This window comes from Elaeis guineensis, chromosome 5 (assembly GCF_000442705.2).
Source record: "Elaeis guineensis isolate ETL-2024a chromosome 5, EG11, whole genome shotgun sequence".
In the NCBI taxonomy this organism is placed as follows: Eukaryota; Viridiplantae; Streptophyta; class Magnoliopsida; order Arecales; family Arecaceae; genus Elaeis; species Elaeis guineensis.
In genome coordinates this window covers 15565021-15587757 of record NC_025997.2, presented here as the reverse complement: position 1 = coordinate 15587757, position 22737 = coordinate 15565021, and the positions used below count along the sequence as shown (strand labels likewise).

Genomic DNA, 22737 nt, shown 5'->3' with positions numbered 1-22737 from the left:
GATGAAGTTCGGCTCCCGTAGGAGTCCGGACGAAGTCTTCCTTCAGTTGAAGTCGGGGATGAAGTCTGGCTCCCGTAGGAGTCTGGATGAAGTCTTCTTGTAGTCCGAGTCGGGGATGAAGTCCGGCTCCCGTAGGAGTCCGGACGAAGTCTTCCTGCAGTTGAAGTCGGGGACGAAGTCCGGCTCCCGTAGGAGTCTGGGCGAAGTCTTCCTTCAGTTGAAGTCGGGGATGAAGTCTGGCTCCCGTAGGAGTCCGGACGAAGTCTTCCTTCTGTTGAAGTCGGGGATGAAGTTTGGCTCCCGTAGGAGTCCGGACGAAGTCTTCCTGTAGTCCGAATCGGGGACGAAGTCCGGCTCCCGTAAGAGTCCGGATGAAGTCTTCCTGCAGTTGAAGTCGGAGACGAAGTCCGACTCCCGTAGGAGTCCGGGCGAAGTCTTCCTTCAATTGAAGTCGGGGATGAAGTCCGGCTCCCGTAGGAGTCCGGACGAAGTCTTCCTGCAGTTGAAGTCGGGGACGAAGTCCGGCTCCCGTAGGAGTCTGGGCGAAGTCTTCCTTCTGTTGAAGTCGGAGACGAAGTCCGGACGAAGACCAGAAGGTGGTCGGTCATCGTAGAAACTTGAGTGGAGCCCGTTAGTCATGAAGAATCCAGTCGACGTTGGTGGGGGTTTATCCATCGGCAGAACTTGGGAATATTGCGGAGGCTCGACCGCTGGAGAGGTTCAAAAAGATGCCGCCGAAGGTCGGATGCCGGTAGAACCCCTGGAGGGTCACTCCCGACACGAACTTCGACTGGAGGAGAATTTTATACCCAACAGCATATATGATAGATCTCACTGCCAAAGTATATGGTATTCTACTCATACGTTTTCTCTCCTCAGAAGTTGTCAAACAATCCTTCTTAGAGAGAATAATTTTTTGGCTTATCGGAAGATAATCTTTTTCAAAATTATCCATGTTGAACCGCTTCAATATGGTATCGATGTTTGTAGATTGAGACAATCTCAGCAATCTTTTAAATCTACTATATAGATCTTCAATCCTAGGATGTAGGATGCTTCTCTCAAATTTTTCATAGAGAATTATGACGATAACCACAGCTTTACACTCTACAAAGTCAGGATGTCATTTTTTAGTAATAGTATGTCATCCACATACAGTACAAGGAAGATGACTATAAAATTGATAGTCCACTTGTAGATGCAAGACTCTTCTCTGTTCCTAACAAAATCATACATTTTGATCACTTTATCAAAATGTATGTTTTAACTTCTAAATACCTGCTTAAGTCTATGAATAGACCTATTCAGCTGCAGACTTTCGACTCATCTATGGATATGAATCCTTCAAGTTGTATCATATACACCTTTTCTTCCAGCTCTTCGTTAAAAAAAATAATTTTGACATCCATTTACTATATATCATAATCTAAGTATGCAACAATAGCAAATATAATTCGAATGGATTAAAGCATTGCCATAAGAGAGAACATCTCATCATAATCAATATTATAATGCTGATGGTAATCTTTGGCAACTAGACATACTTTATAGGTCTCTATCTTTCTGTCTGTTCTTTTTTTTAAAAAAAAAATCTATTTACACCTTATGAGTTTTATCCTTTCGGATGGATCAACTAGTGTCCATGAACTATTGATCTCCATGGACTCTATCTCGGACTTCATGGCCTCAAGCCATTTCTGAGAGTCGAGCCTTTGTATGGCTTCTATATTGGTGATCAAAAAATCATAGTATCTGTTCGACTGATGTGGTACTCTACTAGATCTCTTCAATGGTGCCTCTAATGGCTCTAGATTCGATTCTCCAATCAAATCTAATTCTGTATGCATCGATTCTTCCACCTCTTGAACTTCATCAAGTTCAATTTTACATGTATTAGCTCTTTCACCAAGAAATTTCTTTTTCAAAAAGACTGTTCTGCTGCTGACAAATATCTTTTGCATTGTAGTGAGGTAGAAGAAGTACCCTTTAGCTTTCTTTGGATATCCTATAAACAAACATCTATCGAACTTAGGTCCAAATTTATCTATCTTTAAACGCTTGACATAAGCTGGACATCCCCAGACTCTAAAGTGTGAGAGCACCGACTTACGTCCAGTCCATATCTTAACGGAGTTTATCAACAGACTTGCTCGATACTTTGTTCAAAATATAGTAGGCAATTTTTAAAGCATATTTCCAAAAGAAGATTGATAGACTGACAAAACTCATCATGGATCGGATCATGTCTAACAAGATTCGATTCCTTCTTTCAGACACCTCATTATGTTGTGGTGTTCCAGGAGAGATCCACCAAAACAGAATCTCATTCTGTTTCAGATATATCAGAAAATCACTGATAAGGTATTCATCTCTTCAGTCAGATCGAAGGATCTTAATACTCTTTTTATTGTATTTTTTTACTTCAATACGAAATTATTTGAACATTTCAAATGATTCTGATTTTTTTTCATAAGATAGATATATCCATATCTCAATAGGTCATCTGTAAACGTAATGAAGTAGTAGCATCCTCTTCTGTCACAAATGTTCATAGGTCCGCATACATCAATATATAATAGACCCAGGATATCATTGACTCTTTCATCTTTTTTCTTAAAAAGTGACTTAGTCATCTTACTACGTAAATAGAATTCACAGATGGGCAATAATTCACAATCATCTATTTCAAGGATACATTCCTTGATCAACCTGTCAATCCTATTCTTGTTCATATGACAAACTTATAATGCCAAAGATAAGATTTACTGACATTATCTAATTTAGAATATTTACTGGATATGTACATTACACCAACAGACCGTGATATTATATATATGCCATGTTTTAATTGTCTATACATAATTACGTTATCATTCATAATGATATTACAAAAATTATCCTTTATTATAAATTTGAAACCAAGTTTGGCTAAAAAGCCTATAGAGATGACATTCATAAAAAATGAGGGACAATAATGATAATCATCTAACATGATACTACTAGACTCGAAGACAAGCTACAAAATTTTCAAGATCAAAATTGAAATAAGACTTCCATCTCCAATATTAAGAAATTACTCATCCTTTCAAAACTTCTTACTTACCTGCAGTCCTTGTAATGAATGACATATATTAATTAAACTTTCGGTATTCAATATCCAAATAGTAGTATCATAAACAGAGAAATTACAAGGAGTTATAATATAAGTACTTTGTAAAGCAATCATTTGCTTTTTTCTCTTGTTCTTAGGTCTACTTGGATCAAAGGTGGCTATATAAGCAGGATAATTCCTCTTCCAATAATCCAGCTTCTTATAGGAAAAGCATTCTGTTTGGCTCCTATCAACTTTTGATATTTTGCTCTGCTTAGGATCAGTGACACGGGATTTCTACATCTTTTTCTTTTTTTCTCTTTCAGAGGATCGATGACTTACAGGTGAATCTCTCACTAAATTCACTGACTCTTTTTAAAGCTGGTGGTCCTTCTCAAAAGTCTGCAGTAATCCTAGCAAACCATGGTAGTTCACTACAAACTTCATCATTCTATAATGACTGAGAATGGATAAATAGAATTTGATAACGAATTGAGGATAGCATCCTTGCCTAACTGTTCATGCAATGAAAAGTCAAGTTTATTAAGACATTCAATCTGCTAAATCATGTATAGTACATGATCGATGATAAAGTTTCTTCTCGCATACTGACATTGAACAATGTGTATAAGGTTTTGTGTCTCTCCGCATCTTTAGAGGTGTCGAAGGATTTATTCAACATTTGAATGATCTCCTCAAGTTATGCATCTTCGAACATACGGTTAAGTTCATCATTCATAGCTGCTCTCATCACACAACACATAGTCGTTCAGTTATTGAGCCACTTCATGTAAGCATTTCTCACAGTATGAGGAGCATTGACAGTAGGTTCTTCAGGTGTCTCATCCGTAAGGATGTATAAAATTCTCTCATACTCCAAGATGATTTTCAACTTTCGATACCAAGTATCGAAATTAGATTCGGTGAACTTGTTGCTATTCAACAACGTACGGAGGAATAGTATGTTGGTCATAACTGAAAGAAAAAATATAAGCCTATTAGTATATGAATTATTTTTAATTTCAAAGATATGAACTTTAGTCTAAAAGTCTTCTCATTATTTTTATGAATTAGTAGTCTCTACCTCCAACTCAAAGAATTACATTAATTTCTTAGCAGATCGTAGAATTCACACAGACTGTATTCTGGTCTGAGTGTGGCTAAGCCAATCCTAATATATCCATAAATAGGTTCATAATCAATTATTTCTCCAAACAACTTCTAGCAATTAAATTTTGCCTCAGGCATCTCTTCAGCAGGTGTGTGGCACCTCCACTGAATATCCTAGTTAGGTCTAATCATTAACATGATAATATCAAGTGCATCCAATAAATGGATATCCAGATTCAAGTGTGGCTCGACTAATCTGAGTATTGATCTGAAGGTACATCATGATGGTTATATGATAAATGATAATTTCAATATGTAATAAACATTAGGCATGTGACGCCTCCAATACCTACTTGAAATATTGGACTCATTATCACGCAGCTTAATGAGAGGCTATGAACCAGTTATCTCATAACTGTATTATTTTATAAACTTAATCATTTATAAAATTTAATTTTATTGACTTAAGAATAAGAGAAGAAGATGACCTGCAAGCTGTAAATCCTCCTACTGGCTTCATCAAGTCATGTAGAGGATTAGACACAAGATGGTCTAAAGATACCTAAATCAGTCACACTGATTAACTTTAATAGCATAGGTCTGTACAAATCGACTAGTGACCTAATCAAAATATGATCTACCATGTTAGCTAGGTAAGTGAGATTAGTGGGAGGGATGTGCCATTAACCCACCATAGATGCATTTTGGTGAGTAGCTTTCAATTAAAAACTACTTAATCGAATCTATCAAACTTATCTTAGATATCAACTAGTTAATTAGTTTCGATTTGGTCCATCAGAAGATTTGAGCTCAACCATGAAGCCATGATCATGATCTATTTATTAAGGTTAAAAATATGAACTTGAACAAACTTCAACTATTAAGGTTGATCTAGAGAAATCTAATCTAATTTAATTCAATACTTGATTAGATTTAATCAATTTCTTTACTTAGTCTATATATGTTTCTAACCTTAGGTCTAATCCATTAGAAGGACCTGATTCAAGCTAACCCTTTGCCCATCGATTTATGTGGGGTCTTAATGATCTTCAATTCTCAAATCTAGATCATTCAAACTTAATTCAAAATTAAGTGTGTGAAATATATATTTTGATCTGTGGAACTATTCTATCAGAATTTTAGGTAAAGCATACCATATATTTCAATTCATAAAAATAAATTTTTATAATATATTTAATAATTAAACATACATAGATATGATTTAAACTTCACACATACATCACATGCATCATGAATTATAAATTTAAAATAATTTTATATCTAAATTTTATTTTATTGTAATGAATTATAAATTATTTTAAATTTAATTTAAATATATTTATGATCAAAATAATTTATAAAAATCTATTTATTTTTTTTTCATAAAATCGGATCACAATGATGTCCCTACACGTCATAAGATAACCCATCAAATAGGTAAAAGAGAGATTAATCTTTTTGATCTCTTATAATCGGATGATCTAGTGATCTCATCAATCTAAGTACTAAGCTATTAAGATATAAAATATAATTTTATATATAATCACATCAATATATAATTTAGATAAAATAATTTATATTATGAACATATTCTTGAACTTATCAATCATGTTCTTCATCTAATCTAATTAGATTTTATGTATCATATATATTATATCAGATCTAAAACACATCTTATACTGATTATAAAATATAAATTTTAGATTATATATCATATATAAATTTAATTAGATGCAAAAATGAATGCATAAGGATTGAATTTTTGGTTCAATCTATTTTGATGTAGTGTTGAATTTCATTAGTGTTCAAATCTAAATATCTATTAAAATAGATCTAATTCAGATCTAAAATAAGTTTTACTTCTTAATAAAAATAATAATATTAAAATTTTATTAAAATAAATTTAAAATAAATTTTAATTTATATTATTATTTTATCAAAAATTTATCAATAGCAAAATTTTGTTATAACAAACTTATAATAACTTTAATCAACCATTGATTAAGATCATCTAATCTAATCAAAATCAGATTAAAAATTTTATTTAAATAGATTTAAATTAGATTTAATATCTAATATAAAATTTTAATTACATATCATATATAAATAATCCAAAAAATTCAATATGTATGCATGAATCAAAGACCTGCTCTAATACCAATTGAAAGGAAGAAAAACTCTTTCTCTTCGGATAGTCCAGGTTACATCTAAAATTTTTTTACAAATCTATATGAATAAAAATAAAATTCTTATCTAAATAGCAGTAGAACTGAAGATCAAATCTTCAAAAATTTAAAATTAACTTTCACAGAGGTTTGAAAGTGCAGACCTTCTACTTTACATGTACGCCAGACAACACGAGAAAATAGGATGAACTCTGATCAAATTATTTTCACAACCCAATCAAATGAGGGAAAAGAGGTACTGGTGTGACGTCTCACACTAGCAAGGAGGGATAAGGGGGATGCCAAGGAGGGCCCATGGCAAAGAGAGGATGGGCGGCAAGGAGGAGGACATGCCAAAGAAAGGAGAGCCCACTAGCTCTCACGCCTCTCTCTCTCTTTTTCTCTTCTCTCAATCTAACTTGATTGCTATCTCTTGTATGCATCAATAGGTAGAGATCCTTCCTATTTATAAATAATTCTCATGACCCAATAAGTATAGGACTCTTAATTCAAACATGCTTTGAATCAGTCCAATATTTATGAAAGAAGGACTCCTACATGAGAAAGAATTTCTATCACTTATGGCACCCACAATGCTCCCATTTTTACATTCACATGGGATGCCCACAACCAGCATCATGCCAGGTGCTGGTCAGCCCAAGGGAGGAGGAAATCTTAGTGCAAGTAAGACTCCAAATATCTCATTCAAAAAGGATCTAATTCAAATCCAATTCGAAGCTGGTTCGAAATAATTTTGAAAGGCTGTCAATCTCAAACTCTTTAGGACTTTTGTATTAAGTTTAACTAAAAATTTTAAGTCTAATTAAGTTTAATTAATTTAGATCTAATCTAAAATTTATTAGTACTTAAAATCAATCTGTCGTAGACTCCATGAATCATAGATCAGAAGCTATTTATCTTCGGAACTGAATTTGAGCCTCATGTATAGTGCTAGCTAGACATAGTCAACTCTTTAATCCTATTTGATCTATAATTTAATTTTCAATCAAGTTAGCTTCAATCAAGTCAAGTACTTTTAAATTGAATACATAAACATAGGCCAATACTTTTCTACGGTGTCTGACTTGTGTGCGTGACTCTATAGGTTTAAATACTAAATCAGTAGTATAAGAACCGATTCTTGTACTAATCGAGATACTATATCACAATGATTTCTGACGTTCAGATAGATCAAATTATCACAGAGCAATATTTCAAAATCCATGCATATGGTTACCATATAATTCATCTCTTTGACTCTGAATGCTTTAGGATATCTCAGGTTAACTGTCAACCGAGATCGCTTCATCGATATTGTATTTTAATCTTTTAAATCTATCTCATGGATTATTCTGATCAAAATTTTACTAAATTAAAATACAGTGATATATCAGCTTCAATAATCTGGAGAGATTAATTTCATCTTGATCAACATACAGACTTCACAAGTACTTGACTGTACTAAGTAGCCTTCCGTCACTACATTAGAAATTTAGATAGTCTGATATCAAAACATAGTAAGTTGCTTGTAAGTCACTATGGTAATCTCAAGTCTGAGGGACGATGTACCTAGTAGCCTTTCACGAGCAGCTCTTGACAGCAAAATACTCAGCAGATGAGTCACTTATTCAGTGACGATGTACTCCTACAGCTCACTTGTATGCCATATCAGTATCACCACACTCCTTGATTAAGAGAAAAATCAATCCATATGGCACACAACGACCTTCACTCGATAAACGTCATCATCTTGTAATGATGTATCATTTGGTCATAAACATATTTAAGAACTATATGATAAATCATCTCTTTATCATACACTAACATATTTCTAAAGACTTTATCACAACATAAGAGTTCAAGAAAGATATAACTTTATAATGAAAAATATCAGAATAACTTTTACTCATTAGTCAATAACTCATATATAAAGAAGAACTCAATCATCATACGATTGATTTTAGGATACAATTTCCAACACGACCTTAAGAGATTTTTCCTACACAGTGCCTGAAGGAGGGGTCTTTGACCTTTCTACAAGGCACCTCCTTCTTTCTTGCTAAGATGGCTTTAATGATAGTCTTTGATGGGGCATCCGTGGAGTATATGCTTCCGTGAGGCATGGCCATCTAACTGTCGATACATCTTTTGAGGAGATTGCGACCTTCGTCGATGGGAGGACCCTCGCATGGGGATCCTGAGTGATCTTTTTGGTGCAACTCAGAACAATTGATGTGGCTTATCAGCCAAATTGTCCGTATTACTCCCTTTTGTAATTTGATTTTTTTTTAGCCATCATTTATGTAACAAAAGCTTGGCTTGCAAGAAATAAAATCTCTCTGTTTATTTCTTTCATTCCATTGCACGCCTTCTTTTTGACTTCTGCACCATCGCTAATATTTTGCTTCGTCCAGCACTTAGGAGGTTTCCAGCCTGTTATTTGTGGGTGGCTTACTTATACATAGGCCTAGGATGAAATTGTTTCATTTCGATGATGCATTTTTCGATTCATCCACTGATAAGCTAAGGCGTTAATGTGGGCTTCGAGACTCAGATGCCTCTTGCAATTGGGAGGATTTTACTTTGGTAGGAAACATGCATGCGTGTAGTCCCGCATGCATCTTTGCTCGCCTTGTAGTCCTACTTCCCTTTGCCCGGCATGTTGTTTCGATTGTCACGATCCTCTCAATTACCCAAGAGATTAGCTAGTATGTCGTGCAATTTGGCTGGCAGTATTTTGAACTAATTTAAGATTCAGCTCAATCGAGGTCTCTCTCGAGAGTGGAGGCTGGGTCTTGGGGCTGAGGCTATCTTTTTATTGATAGGTAGCTCCCTGGAACCCATCGATTTGTCTTCCTAGTTTTTGAACCTTCCTCTCGAGCCTGCTCTCATGTCGGGAGTAGTGTTGGTGTGCAGAGATTATTGGGGTGGAGTCCTCCTTAGGGGACTCTAGCAATCGGCCTTGCTGACGGCAGTTGCTAGTGTGGAGTCCGGACTTTGTCCATGAGCCTTTTTGCTTACTCGACTTGCTCTGCTTAGGTTCAACAACTCTCTCAGAATGGAGTCACTAGTAGAGCTTGTGTTCTCTTTACATCGTGGGGCAGCAGCTGCTGTATAGCGATCGCAAACATTCAAACTCATTCCATCATAGCAGTGATGAGGTCTGGATGGACGATAGTAGGCTATCGGAGAGCTTGCCCCCCAACCTTCCATTTGTTTGGAGTTGCTATACGGCAAGGATCGTTGACACGATGTGGTGAGGTGGTTTCGTCACCAGACACTCGCTGCTTCCTCACAGAAAATGGAGATACTTTTTCTCTAGCGCTAGTCTATTGCTGCTCTTCTCTGACTTGGGGGGTGATGTGATGCGAGCGTCGAGATGAGGTGGCCGTCAGACTGGAGTGGGGACTGTCGAATCTGATCCCCGAGTACCTACAAGGGAAAGTCTGCACATCGAAAGAATCGATGATGGGTTCTCCGACAGGAGATCCTCCGATAGTCAAGTCAGTATCGGAGTCGGAGAGGGAGAATAGTGGGAGGTTGGCAGCCAGGGCCCCAGTGTGTCCCAGAGAGAGAGAGGAATCCCCTTATTTGTGTTGATTCGGGCCCCTCTTTTATGAGGTGAGACTTGTCGAGTGTCAGGTCACCTTTCATCGGAGAAGTGACCGTCAGAAGGCTAGAGCAGTAGGTGTCGGTCGGTCCTGACAAAATCAGTCATCTATGAGTGGGAAAAAACTATCAACACTGTCATTCATCAGACTGCGATGTTCCGCACATCAGAGATCCTTTGGAGATTCGATAAGACCACTGAGGGCTAGGATGGTGGTCGAGTAAAGTCGACGGTCATCTGACGATGTGGATCTTGCCGAGCTGCCGACCTTGCTTGGGTGATCGGACTGGGACCAAAGCTTATGGTACTATCGAAGGAGGCTTGCACTACTGCACGGACTGTGTGGTCTAGGTGGCTAGGTCGTGATACCACGAGCTTATCATGTCTTTGTATATTGGATACATCATCAGGCCAATAAAATATGGCCCAATAGTGGGGTTTCAATTTTGTGGAATTAATCATCTATCTTCCAAAAGTAGCATTAAAAAAAAAAAATTAAGCGCTTGCTTGGATCTTATCACCCCTTGCCCTTTAGGCAAGGATGCAGGGTTTCAATTCCATGGAATAATCAGCTTCCCAAGGGTAGGATAAATGTAAGATATAAATATAGAAATTAGCCCCTCTTAAGCTCAACAAGGAAAATTACCAATTTATTTAAAAAAAGAGAAGAAGGAAAAATATTGAAAAACTAATTGGAACATATGCATAGAGACCATGATAAAGAAGAAACACATAGGATATTAAAAGCTATAAATATTTAGTATACATATGCTTTGACATTATTTGATGTTAGAATTCTACATGCTCTGATAAATAAATAATGATGAAAATGTACAAACTTTGCCACATTGGAGTTAGTGTCCTGGTATCAGGTTGTTACTTGTAGGACAAATTAACAAGAATGTTACATTGAAAAGCGATACTCTTCTTTTGACCAAAGTGCCTGGTTAGAACTTCTCGCATGCAGCTCCTAAAATAATCTATCATAAAAGGGAGTCCGTAGGATGGAGTTGATCATCCACAAATAAATAACGATTAGTAGTAGGAATTTTCGATATGCCCAACCTCTCCTTTTGGTACTTCGTATGTCTTGTCAAAATAGATATGACCTTCAAACAGTTCTTTAAGCTGGTTGAACTTGATCAATTCAGCTAACATTTACGTCAACAAATAAGCTCATCCACTCAGGGCATCGACTATCTTGTTCCCAACTTCTATCTTTGGGATAAGTTGAAGGTGTACTCTTGCAAGAAGTTGCTCCACTTGGCATGCCTATAGTTTAACTTCCTTTGGTAGTTCAAGTAGCACAAGATTTCATGGCAGGAGTAAAATGCAAACTCTTAGTAGATGAAGTAGTGCTTCCGGTACTTCATTGTCTTGATCACATCATAGAACTTATTGTCATAGGTGTAGCAGCATCACTCTGCATTATTGAGTTTCTCACGGAAGTAGGCCACCTGATATCCTTCTTTGCTAAGAGTTTCTCAAATCCTAGCATACAAGGCATTACACGAGACTTCGAACACCTTCTTAAGAGTTAAGGTAGGTATAGAACTAGAGCCTCTAGTCATCTACTACTTGATATCTTCAAAGGCTTGATCAATGGCCTTGTCTAATTGAATTATCCTTATGCACTCGATATTAGAACCATCATGATACCATGTTGCAGATGAACTAGCATTAGAGCATAACTAACTCATAGAAGTTCTTGACTTCATAGATTTTGTGGGGGTTGGCCATTCAATAATTTCCTTAATTTTTGTCGTGCCCTAATCTTGTTGCTGTCGGTAGAGGTGATGAATCCAAGAAAGACTAGGGTTGCATCCATGTGTACACCTTCAAGTTCATATATATTTTCTTCCACCATGGGGCTTTTATAACTTGCAAAGGTGTTCCAAGTAAGATTAGGGTTGTCAAAATAGATAATGACAAACTTATTGATGAATAGCTTCAAGTTTGGTACGTGATAAATATAAAAATACTGGGAATTCATCAAACTAAAAGGCATCATGAGCAGCAACTCTTTTGTCTTGAAGACCATCTTTTATATTTTTCTGAATTTGATCTTGATTCAGAAATAGCTACTCAGATCAATTTTGAAGAAGGTTCGGAGCTAGCTAGTCTACTGGCAGGATTATGTCTTGGTGCAAATAGTCGGTACTTTAGGTGGTTGTAGAGGGCATAGAAAAAATAGTTAAGAAGATGGTGGGGAGGTCGTGTGATGATTGTTTTAAAAGAGATGAGGCATGGTGAGAAAACTTTAGGAGGGTGTTTAGCTAGAGGGAGTTGGGATCTATCAGAATGGGAATAAATTCTATTCCAATTATTTAATTTGAAGAAATCCTATTTTAATTTTTGATTCCAGGGCGGAATGGGATGGTTTAATCTATCTAAAACTCAATCTCTATACTCCTCTAAGGATTCAAATTTTTATTCTAATTTCGATCTCGATTTCGATTTCAATTTCGATCACGAACCAAATGCTTCGAAGAATTTGGCTTTTCGATTTTGATTCTAATCCATTCTGATTTATATCCCGATTTCGATTCTAGTTACAAACCAAACATCTTCTAGATATCTCTGAGAGTTTTTTTTGTCCATCGATATCTTGGTATCATTCGATGGTAGTGTGGTAGAAAAAAGAAAGTGAATCAAAGCTTACATGCCATCATGAACTCATTTAACAGCTCCCTAATTCTAGTATGAAATTCGTGGGAACCATGCATTGATAAATCTATCAACGAGAAACATACACGTGGACACACACACATACATAAATTTCTATGGGAGGTAAATCCACATATAACTAGTCATAAAGTTTATATAATTTTTGTGCAGAAGGAATTTCCACATAGAAATGTCATGTATTACTTGCACGTTTCCAAAACTCATGCAGGTGTATTCAGGATATTTCTATGCAGAAAATAATTCATATAAAATACTTTGCGGATGTGAGCAGAATAATTTTTGGGGTTAACATGATAAGTAGGATGAAATTAGGCTCGAGTCGGTCCGACTTCAGGTCGGACTTCAGACTAGTCCAGAAATAGTTCAGGTCAAATTCGGACCTAATTATAGGACTCGTTTATTTTTTAGATCGGACTCGAATATATATTTGGCCCAATTTGGGCCCGATCTGACGAGCCCGAAGCTCAAGCCCAATCATTTAAATGGATTGTTGGGCTCTTTCTTCTCTCAAAAAATCTTGATGGAATTTGCATGGATTAAGGTTCTTGATTCTCCTTCTCTCATTGAGCATGGTGATGAGGTTACCAATGACAAGGATGAGGACATTGAAGTAGTCAGTCACCGACCACGACATGTCTGCTGTGGCCAAGTCTGTGTGCGAGGAGATCGTCGCCTCTTCGGCCTTCCTATCTATATTCCTCCACTCCACCCACTTCAACCCCGACCTTTGGGACACTGTCCTCTCCAACATTCCTTCCAACCTTACCTTCCCTAACTCGTGTCACAACCACCATCATCTTTATCCTCTCCAACATGCCCCCCACCTCCTCGCCCCCCTTGTCCATGATGTCCACAACGAGATTGCTATATGCTTCGACCCCTTAGTCTCACATCCACTGCTGCCCTTAGATGCATTCTCCCTCATGACGACATACATCCTCCTCTGTGACGCTTCTCTACACTCCTTGATCGCATCTCTGGTTGGTGGCACCGCATCACCACTATCACGTTCGACTGCTCCGATGTCGTTGCCCATGTCGCCTTCGACTTCCTTCGCCGGTCTGCCCAAACAAACCTTAAATCGCGGTGTGAGATAAATAGCCGTTGAGATTTATAGACTCGGGCTGGCCCAACATAGTTCTAGCTGGATTTGGGTTGGGGCTGGGACTAGACTCAGGCCTAGATTTGTTAAAAATAATTGGACCAAAGCCTAACCCGATGCCTGAAAAAATTATGGTCGGGCTTGGGTGAAAGAATGGCCCGGCCCAATTCCAGCATTAAACTTAGAAGGCAAATCTCCCGTGCGGACCACTAAAAGTTTCAAGGCTGAAAGGATGAGTTCGTATAAAGGTATTTATGCGGATAAATGCACAGGCTTCACACAGCAGCTTCATTACTCTGCCTGAGCGAAAACCGCGATACCTCCCGAGAGGGCTGGCGACCTCTTTCTCTCATTGAAGTCGGAACCCTCGCTGGTGTTGCAATCGATCCTGACTCTAATCCTTCGGTATCCCTCTTTTCCTCAAAACCCTAATCCTTCTCATCCTGATTTCCAATGGTAATAAGAAGGTGCAAACGGCAAACCGAAATTTAGGGTTTTTCAAAAGTTGTGTGATTTCTTTTATTTTTCTCCCGTCTATTTGCGATTTTTTTAGTGTTATATTGCATTTATTTTTATTTACCCTTTGGTTAGCAATCTTTGAGCGGTATTCCAGCACTTGTGATGGACATCGATTCGGGCCCGAGCTCAAGCAAGGCGGTGCAAATGGATTTGGAGGAACCTAGCGAGAGCGGGGTATGCTTTTATTCAATTTTCTTGATTTTTTTTTTGTTCCGAGTATAAAAGTAGTTCCTTGTAGTCCTTCTGGTTGTTCATCATCTTATATTTGTTAGTCGAATTCAAAGGGTAAAGAAAAGGAAGAGCTTTCCGAGTCGATAGAGAAATTGAACATATCCGAATCATCATCAAATGGAAACTTCAGAAGAAAGCCAGTTATCATCATTGTTGTTGGGATGGCAGGCATGTAATGCTTCTTGGAGAAAAAAAATGTTAGCTTGTGAGTTCTTTCCAACTTAATGCTCCAATTTGGGTTTGTTTCTTGCAGGGAGTGGTAAGACTACATTTCTTCACCGGTTGGTTTGTCACACACAATCCTCAAATATCCGTGGATATGTTCTGAACCTCGACCCAGCGGTTATGACGCTTCCCTTTGGTGCCAACATCGATATAAGAGACACTGTTCGCTACAAGGAAGTAATGAAGGAGTATAATCTCGGCCCTAATGGTGGAATTCTTACATCGTTAAATCTTTTCTCTACAAAGTTTGATGAGGTGGAGTTAGCATCTGATAACATTTAAACTCTTTTATTTCTTCAATGTTCATATTTTGTTTTGAGTTGTTGCTGGTGCTGTCTTGTTTTAGGTTATATCTGTTGTTGAGAAGCGGGCAGATCAGCTTGATTATGTTCTGGTGGATACACCTGGTCAGATTGAGATATTCACTTGGTCAGCTTCGGGAGCAATAATTACTGAAGCTTTTGCTTCCACATTTCCTACAATCATTGCTTATGTTGTTGACACACCTCGATCGGCTAACCCAGTGACGTTTATGAGCAACATGCTTTACGCATGCAGCATAATTTACAAGACAAGGTTGCCTTTGGTGTTGGTTTTTAACAAGGTTGACGTGGCCAAGCATGAGTTTGCATTGGAGGTATTAGAAGAATATTAACTTATTTATTCTTCCATGACTTCTTTTTACCCGAGTAATACAATACGTTTGCTGCTTCTGATGTGCTTGCTTTTATTCTTTTTGTCAACAATTATAATTCTATAAGTGTATGAGCTAGTCATTTGTTTATTACAAATCACCAATGACTAATTCCCCTGTATACTGTCTCGTTGTGCTGCTAGGTTATATGTATTAAAATTAACAACACCATTTCTTGAGTCATCTGATTTTCTTATATAACTTTGCATGTTGCGATGAATTTCATAGATGCCAAAAAATTTATAGCACTAGGAAGTTTTGGTGGGATCTTAAGGCTTGTTGGAGTGGTAAATAAAGGGAAATGGTGTTTTAAAATTGCTGCCACAAGCAGTGCCTAAAAATGTGCTTATCTGCTTAAATCACAGATCCCCATATAATAGGCAGTCTCGATGGAAAGTGATGCTTGCATTAGTAAGAAATTAATTGCACAACTGATGGTTATATTCAACTTATCTCAAATGGCATGAATCGTTATAGAAGATGTTAAGTTGAAATCCAACCTAAGTCTTCGGAATTCTTCCGAGAGTTTGGAAAAGGCATGTGGAAGATGCAGGTAAAGAAATAGTCAGTAGATGTAACTCTTATTCATTAAGGGAATGTTCAAAGGAACCAGGGTACACTCAGGACCTACTGTCTTCTTCCTGTGGTCTATGGTATTAAAAGTGCATGCCATTCTTTGAAGTTGAGTTTGATATGATGGAATAGTATAAGAAAAATGACCACCCACTATGAGAAGTATTTTGGTTTCATCATGGAACAAGGATTTAAGAAGCATGTTCATACTTCATGAGTAGATCATAACTGATTGAATAGTTTGTGTATGATGAATAAGTGTATAATGAATATTATATAATTCATGATTACTTGAATAATGAGTTATAAAATGATTATTCTTGAATAAGTGGAGAAACTTCCAACAATATGATTTTACATTGATATTCTTGATGGAGTTTCTGTTGGAGAAATATTCGAGATAAGGTATAGTGCTGCATTGTTTGCATAAAAATGCATTATCTTTCCGGGAAGCAGTGTTTATATCATTGAACTTCAACTTTTTGTCACGCAAAAGTACAAACAGTGTTAAGAAAAAACTGTATGTTTTTCCTCCAGTATAGACTAAATAGGGTTTCAGCTTCAAGAGAGCAAGGTAAAAACTATATGATCTGAAGTCTTACAGCTCTTTAGCTATCTTGATGTGCTGCAAATGCCATCTTCATAATATTAAGGAATATTCAACCGTTTTGCTGGCATCTACATCTTCATGTTTGAAGTTTCAGCTGGAGGAGTTATAAGAAGTTTAGCAACTTGAGGCAAGCTTTATCACGCAAAAACAAATAATGCGGAACAGCTTACAGTAAGGATTAGTCACAGATTCGGTGACACAAGGTGATGTCAAGTTTCTGATGGAGACAAGCTGTGCAGATGGTTGTTTAGCTTTTGGATGGTGTAATCTAAAAATTGAGAAAAGTGGAAGAGTTCATGTGGTGATGAAGATGGGCATGTGCCAACAGCGGCCCCTTAAAACAGCATTGTGATCCAATCAAAACTGCTGAACTTGAGTATACATGATGAAGTAACTATTTTGCTGACTTCCATAGTTTCATTTCTCAAAATATGTTCCTCGGTAATATTAATTGTTGTTACTGGAAAATTTTCAGTGCAGAAACATGTATATCAGCTTGAGGGTCCACTTGTTCTTCTTCCTTTAAAAAAAAAAAAAAAAGAAATTGAAACTTGAGAAGCCACGTAGTATGAGGTTGACAGGGTTATCGTGGTTGCAGTATCATTGCTGAGCGTTTAGATTTTTTCAGGTCAGATGGTTTGATTAACCTGTTGGACTTGCTTTCTGTCATATTCTCTTTGTTGAGATGTCATAGTAGATTGCTGGAAAGTAATGGTAATTCGAATGATATCTAGAGGCTTAAGTTTTGGGTGGAGACGGCTTTACCGTTTTTCTGTGTCAATAAATTTCTTCTATCTGCATACTCCTTCCTCCTTTTTTCCTATTATTTTATTTTCATTCTTGGGAGCTGCAATTTATATTTGTGGCAACAGATCTTGCTGCAACTCATCTTGTTTCTTGGTTATCATAGCATCATGTAAGTACATCATCGTCTTGGGCCTCTGTATGGAACTCCAATATGTTAGTGGTAAAACTGCTCATCTTGGCTACTTCAAAATCCATTATGATGGTAAACTTTTTGCTTTACAGTTGTGTAAATCAGTTCAACATGCAAGTAATATAAGACAAGATTTGCCTTATTGGTGCATACCATCCTATGCTGTACTTGTATCGAACCGATGCTAGGTACAGGGGGTGTACCAAATGCTGGTATGCCAAGTTAACCTGTATTGACATGGTACCAACATTGTTGTTGTATGAGTACCAAACCTGGTATTGCAAATGGAAATTTCATTTGACACTCGACAGCTCATTATTATATTGAAGGTAAAAGGTAATAAAACTATGTTAGAAGTCAGAAAATATGCTAACAAAGCCGCTTGATGGTAGTTACTATGCAGTTTTTCTCTTTTCTTATCTATGCAATTAATGTGCTTTGCATTGCTTTGCTTCATGCAATGAATAAATTGTCTTTGAAACAGTGGATGGAAGATTTTGAGGCATTTCAGACAGCATTAGACACTGATACTTCATACACATCAACTTTAACGAGAAGCCTTTCTCTGGTTCTTGATGAGTTTTATAAGAGCCTGCGCTCTGTTGGAGTTTCAGCCGTTTCTGGTGCTGGAATGGATGCCTTCTTTAATGCATAGAAGAAAGTGCTAGAGAATATATGGAGAATTACAAGTATCAACAAACCAGCTGGTTTTGCTGCATTATTTTAGTTGTATCTAAATTCAGAATGTAAACTCATTCTCTATTCTACTTTTGCAGAGCTGATCTTGACAAGAGACGGGCTGAGAAGGAAAGGCTGGAGGCAGAACGCAGGAGGGCAAACATGGAGAAATTACGGAAAGACATGGAAAAAACCAAAGGACAAACTGTGGTGCTAAGAACTGGTCTGAAGGACAAGGAATCTGCTAGTAGGATGATGGAAGAGGACAATGAGGAAGAAGAAGAGGAAGAAGATGATAATGTTAGGTTTTCAGAGGAGGATGAGGAAGAAGATGAGGGTGAAGATGAGGAAGTTGCCCACTTTGCATTCTAAGGGTATGCCAAGCTTACACAATTCTGATTTTTGAAATGTTCCTGCTCTATACAAGGGATCATTTCTTGTAATTTCTTAGACAACCTGTTCTTTTAAAGGCATATTACTGTTATGCTTGAGGAGTTCTGCTCATATTTAGTTGTGCCTGCTTTGTGCCTGCTTTTGTAATGTGCAGGCTTCAGCTGCAATGAAGATGATTTCTTGTGAACTCTCGATTTGTTTGTTAACCTTGCTGATGGGCATTTTTTGTTTGCAGTCTTGACGTTGACCCACCTAGCAGCACCTTATGGAGCATGTGACCTGAGATTGGGATCTTGGTATCAGCTGGCAAAGGATTAATGACTAGAATTTGTCTTGTACGCTCTGTAGACATCTCAAAAGTGCTATATAGTTTTGGATGTTACATACCTTCTATGGGATTATAATCAGCAGATTTTGTTAATTTAGAATGTGATCAAGTTTGGCTTTTTGTTAATGGCAGAAAGCACTATTTGGTCCATGCCTTTCCTTCTGAATCAATGCAAGTATTGTTCTTAACCCTCATTTTCCAAGGAGAGTCCTTATTTTGTCGTAATATCTGCGTATACGTTTTCACGTGGATGGCACAATATAATTAAATACATACGTGGTTTCACTCTTATGCACACCAAATCTTTCAGAGGCTTTATTTTGGGCAAAACCTTGTCCTTTGGATTTCACCAGTAGAAATTCTTATGGGTTTTGTGCAGCAAGTTCTCCAAACAAACTTTGTATGGAATACTCATCGAAGTAATACATTGTCATTTACTCATTCATCAAATACATCTCTGTTATTATAAAATAATTTCATCAGCCATCTGCATTGCATATGTTGAAAGTTTTGTGAGAAACATTATTGTTCATTGACGATTCTTTCGTCCTCATTGGTTGATCAAGGCACTCCCTCGTTGAAACTCTTGGTGAGACCACCACTAGACCATCCACCAAAAGTTACTACTATTTGGATTCGGATTAGATAAATGGATACTGTGATTCCTGTTATTGTGAAAGAAGCACAACCTTCTTCAAGAGCCACGATTCTTTATCATGAGCTGTTTATATCTGTAAAATTGTGCTTTTGTTCTCTCTAGTCGGTTACCATCTACTCTAACATTTTTAAAAGAGAATTTTGGGAGTTGGCTGACTGAAACTAGATTATGTCAAAGCTATAAAGGGAAGCCTTCACGTCGTGGTGGGAAATATGGTGTTCTTTTAAGATGTTTCGGTGAAGACTCGGGGCTCTTTTGACGGTACAATTTCCGTGCTTGATTCTTTATGATGCAAACCTTCGAACCATGTAACTCCCTTTTTCCTTTGTCCCTTAGTTGAGAGGATTTTTTTTAGGGAAAATTTTATGTGATCCCATATAGTTGGCATGCAAACTAGGCGTCTCTTAAAAGAGCGTTAGAGATTTTAGGGTGCTGTGAAGTAGGGGTGTGCGAAGGTTTGGTTAACCAAAAATCGAACCGGACTATTATGTATTTTAATGTTTGGTTCAATTTTTCTCCAAAAAATTTTGGTTTCGATTCAAATAGATCATAATTTTGATGAAATTTAGCAAGAAGATATATTTATATAAATATTTGTAGTTGTAGAAGATATTTAACACTTTATGCGGAAAATTATTTTAGAAGTAGAACTGAAATCGGCTCGGATATAGATTAACATATTCATATCCATATTTATTTTATCTGACGAATATAAATACAAATATAGAAATTATTCGAATGTAAAAATTTATATTCATATTTATTTTAAATAGATACGGATATAATTTAGATATTAAAAATATGGGTATAATTAGAGATATAATTTAAAAAAATAGACTTTATGATTATAGAATAAAAAATAGTGCTAAATAGATAATAAAGTAAGTTAATAACATATTTATATGATTATATATTTTTTAAAAAAAATAATAAGTATTATATAAAATTATATAAGGGTATATATAAATTTGGATATTCGAATATAGATTGAATAGTTGTTTACTCATATTCATATTCATTTTTTTTTTATGGATATGAGTACAATATAGATAAAAATATTAGTCGGATCTTCAAATTTTTATCTATATCTAAATTATTTCGGATATATAAATAAATTCAGATGGATAATATTTATACTACTTCCATCTAGAGATGGCAATAGGTAGGGTTTGGGTCGGGTAGTGTACTACTCATCCCCAAATCCGAACTTAATATCCTATACCCAAACCCTACCCGATACCCAATCGGGTAAGAAAAGAGATACACATCTCCATACCCAACGGATTTGGAGATACCCGTGGATAATCCATTTTCTCATACCTAACCCATACCCGCTCCATACCCAACCCATACCCGTCCATTCTATACCCAAAAAAAAAGTAAAATAATTTTATGCATATTATCAATCAAAAATAGAATTACCAATTCCATATAAAATATAATTTATGAGTCCAAATTTATAGAAATCAAACATAAAAATAGAATTATATTTAAACATAGAACATATAAACAACCAAAATAAATTTCTGCATATTATCAATCAAAATAAAATTACCAATTCAACATAGAATATAATTTATAAGTCCAAATTTATAGAAATCAACATAGAAATAGAACTACCATTCAAAATCTAACATAACTATTAAGTTCATTATTTCATCCATAAAAATTTAATATAATGCTAAAAAAGTAGTGAACTTGAATACCAAACTTCAAATAATTTCATAAAATAACTGTAACTCCACAAATCATTCAAGACAAATAATAGGCTCTGCAACAAGTAATTAAAAAATTAATACATAATTAAGTAAATATATATAACAAAGTAAAAAAAATAATCATAAAGTAAAAATATTATTACCTGAACAATCCAAATGACTATCATCATCATCATCATAAGTATTTGTAGCTAATGATTCATCTATCAATGATTCAAAATAAGATAAATATATTAATATAGTGAAAAGTACATAAAATAATAAACAATATTAAATTTAATATACCTTTTCTTTTAGAAGCTAATAACCAATTTTGAGCACACATCAATGCCTCAATTATTTTTGCATGGAGTCGGCTTCGATAAGGACTCACAAGTCTGTCACCTGTACTAAAAGCAGATTCAGAAGCAAATGTGGATACAGGAATAGCAAGTATATCTCTAGCAATAGTTTGTAATGTAGGATATTTTAATCCATTTTGCTTCCACCATATCAAAATATCAAAATCATCAGACCAAGGCAACACATCATCCTCTAAATAATGATCCAACTCAATCATAACTGTTACTTTAGCTTTCTTTTTACTTTGAATAAAAGAAAGTAAAGCACTATCATCATAATCAAGCTTTGACTTGATAGTTGATTGTCCCTCACTATCTTTAACATTTTCTGCATTTGAAATGTTACCTGACGTGTAGCTCTTCAGCAAATTATTTAATAATGTCTGAATTTTATCAACATACTTGGGAGCTTCTTCCTTCTCAAAGACTTGATCAAAATAAAACTCAACCAAACTCATCTTATATCTTAGGTCTAAAATTGAAACAACACCTATTATCTCATGCACAACACCCCAATATTTATCATATTTATCTAGCATCTTCATTGCCATTTCATGTATTACTTCATCTTCAAACAACCATTCTCCTAAAGCCAACTTAATTTGATAAATTTTTCTAAAATATAAGTTGGCACTAGGATAGTTTATCCTTGAAAATAACTCAGTAACAGTATAAAAAATCTCCAATTTTTTACAAACTTTTCGAGCAAACTCCCAATCACTCTCACTAGGTGAATACTTATATTGAGATTCACATTGTCTCAATCGAGTAAAAATACCCTTATATTGAATAGCAGTTTGAAGCATCAAATAAGTAGAGTTCCATCTTGTTGGACAATCCAAACATAATTTCTTACTACAAAAAATCCATAATTGTCTAACAGTTTCTTCAAACTTTTCAACTCTTTTAGGAGTTGCAGTCCAATATGCTACACTATCCCTTATATTCTCAAGACTACTTTTTATTACATCCAAACCATCTTTGACAATCAAATTTAAAATATGGGCACAACAATGCATGTGTAACATGGAACCAGATTGCAACAAGTAATCAATTTGTAATTTAT

General features: G+C 36.0%; 1 protein-coding gene across 1 annotated transcript; it reads left to right on the top strand.

The window, feature by feature from the left end:
- Window positions 1-14002: 14002 nt before the first annotated feature.
- On the top strand, window positions 14003-19148 carry LOC105044991 (GPN-loop GTPase QQT2). The gene is given in 9 exon segments (XM_010923129.4): window positions 14003-14171; window positions 14358-14459; window positions 14570-14684; window positions 14770-14996; window positions 15088-15378; window positions 18040-18199; window positions 18202-18244; window positions 18332-18607; window positions 18862-19148. Coding segments are annotated over 8 exon segments (1353 nt in total). The 5' UTR covers window positions 14003-14030; the 3' UTR covers window positions 18606-18607; window positions 18862-19148.
- The last annotated feature ends 3589 nt before the right edge of the window (window positions 19149-22737 follow it).